Source organism: Balaenoptera musculus, chromosome 1, assembly GCF_009873245.2.
Source record: "Balaenoptera musculus isolate JJ_BM4_2016_0621 chromosome 1, mBalMus1.pri.v3, whole genome shotgun sequence".
NCBI classification, from domain to species: Eukaryota; Metazoa; Chordata; class Mammalia; order Artiodactyla; family Balaenopteridae; genus Balaenoptera; species Balaenoptera musculus.
In genome coordinates this window covers 9,352,581-9,362,354 of record NC_045785.1, presented here as the reverse complement: position 1 = coordinate 9,362,354, position 9,774 = coordinate 9,352,581, and the positions used below count along the sequence as shown (strand labels likewise).

General features: G+C 54.2%; 1 protein-coding gene across 2 annotated transcripts in view; it reads right to left on the bottom strand.

Moving 5' to 3' along the window:
• The window catches only part of TNFRSF1B (TNF receptor superfamily member 1B), a 34,896-nt gene continuing 25,122 nt past the window's right edge, over positions 1-9,774 (bottom strand). Inside the window, exons 9-10 of one of the 2 annotated variants that reach the window (XM_036872532.1) lie at positions 5,162-5,369; positions 1-1,016 (exon numbers count right to left, since the gene is read on the bottom strand). In XM_036872532.1, the coding sequence (XP_036728427.1) occupies positions 736-1,016; positions 5,162-5,369 (489 nt within the window). In that variant the 3' untranslated portion in view covers positions 1-735. The remainder of the gene's footprint in view (positions 1,017-5,161; positions 5,370-9,774) is intronic. The other variant, XM_036872543.1, reaches the window with a different exon arrangement.

The window sequence follows — 9,774 nt, the reverse complement described above, 5'->3', positions numbered from 1 at the left end:
TTTTTTTAATTGCCACATGTTAAAACTAGAAGATTTCCGGTTAGAGGTTTGCCATCTTAACCAGGTCACAGCCCTCATTCAGGCTGCCCGCCTGGGCGCTCTGGGAATCTGGTTTTCACCCCATGGTACAAGATGGAGCTAGCAGGAGTGGATTTGGAGGTGGTGCTTCCAAAAGTCCTGAGCTAACCTGGGGGACTCCTGTCCCCTACAGGGGTTGCCACCCGCTCCCTGCACAGAACCATCTGATTGATGACACCCACCCCTACTACCCCCACTGGGACCATCCTGCAGTCTCACATTCAGGCTACAGCCCTGCTCTTTCCCCACTGCCCCTTCTCCAAGGATGATGCATGCAGCATCCCTCCTCCCCAGCAGGAAGCCAGAGCCGGGTAGAGCCCAGGGGTTAAAAGAAAAATAAAAACCAAAAATGACAAGGGCTCCAGGAACCAAGCATGCAGGACCGGCTGGAGGGGGCAGCTCTCAGAGAGGCAGGGGATTTGTCCCAGGCTGCCCAGCACCTCCGTGTCCACCAGCCTTTCAAGAGAGACACACACCATGACAGGACACACCATGACTCTCCCTGCCTCGTTCTGCCTGCAGGTGAGAGGAAGGCTGAGGCCGTGGAAGCCGCTAAAGGAATTTGGCCCAGAAAGAGTCAGAGTCCTGCGGGGGAGGGGCCTAGAAAGACCAGGGGTTGGTCCCACCCTGGCTGTGACACAGCCCACGCCAGACTGGTTAGCTGGGCTTCATCCCGGCATCAGGCACACCGAGGGGCAGGGGCTTCTCCTCTGGGCTCTGCAGCAGAGTCTCTGGAGCCCCCGGCTGGGACTGGAAAGGGCATTCCTCCTTGGAGAAGGGGACCTGCTCATCTTTCGGGGAGCCGGAGGGGCTGGTGTCTGTGTCCCTCGTGGAGCTGGCCTGGGAGGGGCATTGAGAGCTGTGGTCAGAGCTGCTGCAAACGTTGACGATGCAGGTGACATTGACCTGGGTCCCGTGGCCACCAGACGATGCCTCTGCTAAACACAAGACAGGAGAAAGTGGTCAGCTGGGGCCTTGGAGTGGGGGGTGTCTTCACAGCCTGCCTCCTGCCCGAGAGGCAGATTAAGACATGCGGGGAAAGAGCACTGGGCCAGGAGCCAAGAGGCCCTTGTTCTAGCTCCGCTTTGCTGGGTAATCTTGGGCAAGTCCCGTAAACCTTTGTGTGCCTCAGTGTCTTCACCTGTCCAATAAGAATACCCCACCCAAGTCCCCCCATAGATGAGAGGAGACAACTATATAAAGCAAGTGAAGGTGTTCCAAGAACAAAACACACTGCCCACAAAGAACCGGAGCAGTGAGCCAGGACAGGAAGGATACATCACAGGGTACTGGCGAAGCAGTAAAGATGAATTACCTTCCCGAAACTGCAGCAAGGCATCAGCAGCCCTGGCCACACCAGCTATGAAAAGGCGAGACCCCTGTCACTGGCCCGTCATCTCTATGCCAAGGAACCAACACCAAAGGGCTCGGAAATTGCTCCTTTATGGAAATTAAACATTGACCCTGAACTTGCCTTCAGCCACAGCAAATCTTTTCCTTCCACATAGAGCTGCCTCTAAGATTTCATAAATCTGGGATTCCAGGATGGGGTGTGGTGGGGGCATAGTTTGTCCTCATCACTGAGGCTGGGATGCCCGGAGCTCCGCAGCCTGACAATCCTGGGTTTGGATCCCTGCTCTGCCTCCATAAACTTGGCCAAGTCACTTAAACTCTTGGAGCTTCCATGTGCTCAGCTGTGAAATGGGTCTAATGACCCTTTCCATCCCCTTGAGGCAAGGACGACTCTGCCCTGTTCACTGCCGTATCTCCGGAGCCTGCATGGCTCCTAGAGACGGGGTGACAGGCTCAGTGAAGCCGGGGTTCACACTGGGCCCATATATCCTACCAGGTCTTCTGTACCTCGACTTGATTCCACCCCCATCTCCCGTCCAAACTGCTCCTCCCATCTCAGTTCACACGCCTGCCATCCACCCAGATGCTCAGTCCCAAAGCCTGGGACCCATCTTTCTCTCACACCCCACATCCAATGCACCAGCAATTCCTACCTGGTCCGCCTTCAAGTTCACCACCTCCTGCATACCGCCTGTACCTCCATCCACTCCCTGGACTAGTGCAGTCTCCACCTGTCTCCTGGCTTCTACCTGGCCCCTCTGCAGTCTGTTCTCCACCAGCAGCCCCAGAGCCAGATCATTCTCTTGGCTGCTCCAAACACAGTTCTCACCACGGCCTATGAGGCCCTGCACAACCTGGTGCCTGCCTTCTCCCCACCCCATCTCCTGCTGCTCTGAGATCCTGGCTGGGTTCCCTCCAGCCATACTCACCTCCCTGCAGCTCCTTGAGCCCTCCAAGCCTCAGGGCCTCTGCAACGTGCTGCCCCCTCAGCCTGGAACATTCTTCCCTATTCCCATAGCTCGCTCCTTCCTTTACTTGGGCCTCAGCCTGGAGGCCACCTCCTCCAAGAAGTCTCCGTGGCTTCCCTCTCTAAAGGAGGTTCACTCGCGCCCATCCATCACTCCCTGTGTCCCTCCCTCTGCTATAATCTCCAGAGCCCCTAGCTCCGCCCACTGTGCAATCCATTTCCGGAGTCCCTCATTGGGTTCTCCCCCACCAGGCCCTGAGTCCAGAAGGGTGGGGCCTTTCTGACTGTTCCCTGCTGTGGCCCTAGTGCCTATAACAGGGACACATGTGAATGAATAAAATCCAGCCCACAGGTGTGTTCTGTTCTTGGTGGTGGTAGTGTTTTTAAGTGAATTGGCTGCCAACATTTAAAATTCAGGAGTTTACATTTTAAAAATCTGGATTTAGAGCTTCCCTTGGGAGCCAGATGGGGGAGAGCGGGCTATGCAGGACCCACAGACCTGAATGCGACTGGCAGCAAGGGCTTCAGGGCACAGGTTCAGCCCCGCCTCCCCTCCCAGCCCTGTGGGCATCTGAGTTTCCTAACTAGCGAGCGACTAAATGGTGGATAAGCTGAGGAGATCAATGTAAGGGCCGGACACAGAATAGCCCCTCAAAAAGGATGGTTGCTGCTGCTGTTACTATGGCGACCTGAGTGTCCAAGGGTTGCGGGGAGGACTGGCTGTTTGTTTTCCAGTCTAGTTTGTTTCCAGACTCCAGGGAAGCCCGGGAGGAGGATGGAGCTGGTGAGCTGCTCTGCTCAGAACAGCCCCAAACAGGCTGGGTGGAGGTGGGGTGCTGAAATCATGGGGCCAGAAGGAACTTTCCACCCTGTGCCTCCACAGCACCCAAATGTCACCCAGAGTCACCAAGGCCGTGCACACTGTGAACGAGGCATTGCGGGGGCAGATGGGGGGCCAGGAGGGGTCACAGACCTGAGGTTTACCCATTCGCACAGTGGGGAGAGGTGCTCGGGTGGGACGGAGAGGAGGGGAGAGCAGAGGCCAGACAGACAGGCACGGAAAGAACAGAAAAGAGACAGCGGGCAGGAGGGGTGGGCAGACACGGTCTGGGCTCCCCAAGGAGGAAGCCACACCAGGATGCATGTGGAGGAGGTGTCGCAAAGAAAGCGGAAAGATGAATCTAAGAGGTAGAAGAAGACCAAGAGCTTTATATTTGGATCTCATTTATTCATTCGACAAACGTTTAGGGCCACCTGCTATGTTCCAGGCACTGACCCAGTCCCTTCCTTGGGGAGCTCTCAGGCTGGGGTGGGGGGCACTGACAAGACAGCACACTGATGAGGGTGGGTGATGATGGGAAACTAGAAGTGGGATGCCCCAGTCCACTGCCTGAGTCAGGAGGCAGGTAGTGAATGCTGTCGCAGCCCTGCCAAGGAGCTGCCATGCTCATCTCTAGGACAGGAAACTGAGGCTTGGCGGGGTTAAGGAGCCTACCCAGAGTCTCACGGCACCAGAGCGGCTGGGAGGGCATCTGGGAATGAACCAAGGCCACGGTCATTCCTTGACCCGCCAGCCAGCGCCGCCAGGTGAGAGAGGGAGATGCAGGCCAGCGGGCTTGGCCTCTCACTACAAAACACGCCCAAGGGAGCCCCAGGCTTTCTGGGGGACCCCCGCGGGGGCCTCCTCCAATGTGGGCACTGCAGATGCCCACCAGGGGTGACACTGGTCACAGACCAGGTCCAGGGCTAAATGCAGACTGTGTAAACAGGGCATGGGCTTCTCCAGACCCCACGTGGGATCCGCAGTCCTGATGCCTCAGGCCCAAAGGGACCAGACTACAGGCACAGTGAGTGAAGTCCCAGGGACATCATTTAGTCATTCAGCTTTCCAGGCCGACTCTGGACCCTGAGAGCCCAGGGGCGATTCCTGGCTCTTCTGTTTACCAGCTGTGCCCTTGAATAAGCAGTTTAACCTCTCTGAGACTCAGTTTCCTCATCTGATAGGATGAGGAAATATAATAGGTATTAATATTATAAAAATAATATAATACATAATTACAATATAATTATAATATACACTCTAATCATATATTAATAATAAAATAATATATTATCTAATACAATATATAACAATATAATATATAACAACATACATAATATACAATAAATATATAATTATGACATATAATATTAACATATAATATGTTATATGCTATATATATTATATATAACATTAATGTATAAGTTAATATATTAATATAACATTTATATATATACAATATTAATATATATTTTATGCTACATATATCATATATAGCATTAATATAATATCAATGTATTATTCATATATTGATATATAATATTTATATAACATTGTTATATGCTATTTTACATATTATATATTATATGTATTATAATATATAGGAAAACTCCCTGCCTGGATACTGGGGACGCAAAGGATAAGCTGAGATGGTCTAGAAGGAAGGGTGTTCCTGGCGCAAGAACCCACAGGGCAAAGGTGGGAGGGACTTGGGGGTTCCAAGAACACAAAGAAGCTTGTGGCTCAGCTGCACCTGAGGGGGCAGAGGGCAGGAGGCTGGAGGGAGGCCCAGGCTGGTGGTGCAGAACTTCCAGTGTCCTGCTAGGAGCTCAGGCCTCATCCTGCAGGGGAGGCCCAGGAAGATACAGCTCAGACAGAAATGAGGAAGAAACACACTGGGGTGGGGGGCAGGGGAGGAAGCCAGGGGGGCTCCCGCCTCTTACCTGAGCTGCCGCAGCTGGCCGGGGCCTCCCCAGACCCGCCGGCCTTCTCCACGCCCGGCGCCTGCAGCTGGGGCCTGGAGGGCGCCCTCCTGTCCGTGGCGCTGGCCGAGCTCTCCAGGGAACTGCTGCTGGAGCTTGGCGCCGTGGTCAGCAGGTGCTGCTGCTCGAGGCCTGGGGCACTTCGAGCCTTGTCAGCTGGCAGATGCGGCTGGATGGGGAGACGAGGCGGGGGGGGGGGGCAGTCAGCCCATCAGCCGGCTCCTCGCCCCCTCTTCCCTCTCACCACCATCAGCACTTCACAGTTTACACAGCACTTCTGCACATGCTCTCCACACACAGCACTTTTAGGACGTGTGATTCTCTGTGGCTTCTGTGATTAGCATCGCTGCCCTGCTGGAGTGTGAGCCCTAAGAGGGCAGGGGCCATGTGGCCCTGTTCACCAAACAGTCTTAGAGGTGAGGCAGGATTTTCACCCTCATTTTGCATAAGGAAGCAGAGGCCCAGAGAAGGAGAGTGACTTTCCTGAGGTCACCCCAGCAGCACGGGGCGATGCGGCTCAGCCTAGCAGCCAAGGGCATGGACTCTGGAACCAGACCACATGCGTGCAAATCATGACTCCATCACTCACTAGCTCTGCAACCTTGGACAAGTTACTTAACCTCTCTGTGCCTCTGTTTTTCCATCTATGAAGGAAAGAATAACAACCTACCTCCTAGGGTTACTGTGAAGATTAAATGGCTGAGTTTTTGTGAAGTGCTCAAAACAGTGCCTGTTCTATCGTAAGCGCTGGTCAAGGGTTTGTTAAATCAGGGCTCAGCAAACTACTGCCACGGACCAAGTCCAGCCTGCCACTGTTTCCGTACAGGCTGCGAGCTAAGGATAATTTTTACATTTTTAAATGGTTGAAAAAAATATTTAAAGACTAATATCTTGCGACAGGAAGTTATGTGAAGTTCAAATGTCAGTGTCCATAAATACGGTTTTATTGGCACACAGCCACGCCCATCTGTTTATGTTGTGTCTGTGGCTGCTTTCACACTGCAATGGCAGGATTGAGGAGATATGACAGAAACCAGATGGTCCAAAAAGCCTACAGTATTGGCTGTCTGGACCTTTACAGAAAACGTCTGCTCGCCCTCGTGTTCAATCGGTCAATCCAGTGTAGACAGTCCTCTCATTTAGGACCCTCAGCCCTGCCGTCTCGGCAACACTTTCCAGATTCCATTCCCCAAGCTGCTCTGTGACTCTCCATCTTTTTCTCATAAAACACAAATCCCAGCAACAGTAATAATAAAATATTAGCGGACGCTTGAATCCATCCAATGCCAAGCACTGTGCTGAAGCCTCTCCAGACACTATCTATACTGATCCTTCCAACAGCCCAGTGTCATCCTCGCTTTGCAGATGCGGAAACCGAGATCCAGAGAGGTTGAGTTACTTGCCCAAGGTCACAGAGTTAGGACGTGGTGCATCTGGGCTAAAACCTACACACCCTTCCTGGGTGTTTGGGGTTTCAGCCCCAGAGGCTCAAGACAAGGTGCCCCATTTCGACACCCGTGCTGGGAACCCCTGGAAATTTCACTCCAAGGCGGTTGCCTGTCCGCACCAACTGAACAGGTGCACAAGCCCTTGCCTTGGGGTTCTGGGCGATCACTGGATTCCAGAAACAGACAAGGGGGCCACATTCTCACCCACTGCCCTGGCCTGCCCAGGACGAGAGGGTCCAGGGTAGAATGAGAACTGAGGCGAGTAAGTGCTGGAGGGATGCAGTCTAGCAGGGTCAGGGAGGTGAGGTCACAGGTGGAGAACACAGGAAGGACACAGGTGCCAACCCCCCGCAGCCCCCAGCCCTGCCTGAGCCTTGCGTATCCCGAGGTCAGCTCACAGACTCTCACTCCAGGCCAGGAGGATCCTTTGCAAGCAGTCCCCGTGAGGCCACGGAGGCCCAGCGAGGGTGAGTCCCCTGCTCAGTAACACACAGCGGGTCCGTGGCTCAGTGTACACTCTGGCTCAGTGCACCAGGGCTGCGTGCTTCCCACTCAGTCCCACCTCCTTGGTTCACCACCCACAGCTTTGGAGGAATGGAGGGCATTTCAAGTTCATGCTGAACCTTCACTCAGATGGTCTGACCTTGGTATTGGACCCCACCCCCAGCCCTGCTCGGAGCCTGGACAGGCAGGGGAGAGGGAGGGGGAGGGGGAACATCCAAATGTCATTCTTCACCCCCCCCAGAGAAGGGGCTTTTCAGCCTGCGTCCCACTTTTCTGCTGGTGGTTAGGGCCGGGCAGAACAGAAACCTCCAAAGGTCACAGCTTGCCTCCCTCCCCCAAAAGCCACGAGTCGCAAAGTTCAGGAAGGCTCTGAGTGGGGCAGATGTATTGAGTCCTGTTCCTTGGGCTGGGACCCCAGGAAGGGGAAGCCCTGAGCGGGCTCACTGAACAAACAGGATCCCAGCCGGCCCTCCTCACCTCCCAGCCTGGCCCCGCCATGGGCAGAAGCAGAGACCCTGGCAAAGCCGCTGCCTGAGCCTGTGTCTGTCTGCATATGTGAGCGTGTGTTCCTGAGATTCATACACCTGTATGTATAGGTGTTAGGGTGTCTGAAGTGTGCACACACGTGTGTCTCTGTGTGAGGGAGCATGTGTGCATGTCTGTGAATGGTGCAATGAGCTTGTGCGCTGGAGGTGGTGAAGAGAGGCACTCCTAAGTCTGTGTCTCAGGCCACCCATTCGCTGTGCGACCTTGGGAAAGGTACTTAACTTCTCTGAGCCCAAGATTCCTGGGCTGTAAAACTGGGGCAATAATCATACTGCCTGTGTCACAGCATGGCTGTGAGACTGAACAACGCTCAGTACCGTGCCTGGCCCCCATGAACATTCTCCCTCTTTATGAAACGAGAGCCTGCGTGAGTGTGTCTGTGGCTGTGATTGTGGGTGAGCTCACACGTGTGGTTACGCTGGCCTTTTCTGAACAAAGGGAAGCCACCGTCCTGCCGTGCCTTGGCATTACAAGGAGGGACAGGGAAGTGCTGAGTCACTGTGCTTTCAACCCCAGTGACCTGGGCCAGGAGCATTATACTAGGCCGCCGTTAGCAGGACCACTGCCAGCCGGCTGAGGAACGGAGTGGGGCGCAGGCTGAGCATGGGGGTGAGGGCAGGGCTGGGAGCCCGGGGACTGAAGGGCACCTGGGAAGGGAACCAACCTCTGAGGGCAGTCCCTGCTGGGGATGGGGGTGCCTGGAACAATTCTGAACATCTGCAGTGGGCGAACAGGACGGTGGGTAAAGACAAGCCCTGCAGATTCAGACTGAGTTTCGAACCTGGGCTCTGCCACTCACCAAGTGGCCTAACCTTAACACAGGTACCTGAACCTCCCTGAGTCTCAGTTTCTTCATCTGTGAAATAGGGATGACCACACTGTGTACCTCACAGGGGGCGTGTGAGGATGCAGGGCCTGGCCCGGGGCTCAGCCAGTGGGGCGCTGGAACCAGCTCAGACTTGTGCGTGTTTCTTCCCGGCTCCACATTCAGTAAGTAGCTTGAAATTGGCCATGGTGGGAGCGTTTATAACACAGAAATGAGTGAACTCCACAAATCAGGGTTTTGGGGTTTTTTTTCCCACCTGGAGGGCCAGTTACCAGCACATCCCTGGGCTCTACATGCAACAGCACTCAACAAACAGCAGTGGAGTCGCTCACATTCAGTGAACACAAAACCCAGTGAAGGAAAAGGGGAAGCGGGGGCTCCAGGCCACAGCTGAGACAGATTTACTGCACTCAGTATTGGGAAACACTCAGTCAGCAAAGAGAAAGTGGCAGCTGGGTGCCGGGGTGGAGCTTAGAGAGCGCACTTGCTCTATGGACCACCAGGCAGCAACTGTCAGTGTCACTGAACTGAAGCCAGAAAAAGGAAGGAGTGGCATTCACACACCGGGGAAATGGGAAATAGTTTGAACTCCCAAACCAGTGTTTCTGTCTGCTGAAATACCGTAGGGCAGGTCAAAGAGCACTGGGCCAGGAGTCCAGAGACATATTGCTGTGTGACCTTGGGCAAGTCATTTTCCCTCTCTGTACCTCTTTTCTTGTCAGGACAATCAGGAGATGAAATCAGTCTGGTCCCTACCAAGTCCAAAACCCTGTGTAAACCTCAGGCACTGGGCCACCAGGACTGAGCTTCACCCTAGCACAGTGGTTTGCAAACGGGGGTGATCCTGTCCTCCGGGGGCCCTTTGGCAATGTCTGGAGACATTTTGGTTCTCACTCCTGGGAGGCAGTGCTACTGGCATCTAGTGGGGAGAGGTCAGCGATATTGCTGAGCAGACTACAATGCACAGGACAGCCCCTCATGACAAAGCATTAGCAGGCAGGGTTGAGAAACCCTGCCCCAGCAGGATGGGGGGCATGGCGGGAACTCCTTGGACTCTTGTTTCCTCATCTGTAGAACTGGATATAAAAACCTGCCCTGCCTACCTGGTGCAGGGCTGCAGCAGACACCATGTACTGGCTCACCCCACACCCATTTCCAAGCCCTCTCCCTGGTTCTCCTCTACCATAAAGGCTAGGAAAGCAAAGCACCCCCTTTTGCAGCCTCCCTTGCAGCTAAGGGTTGTCACATGA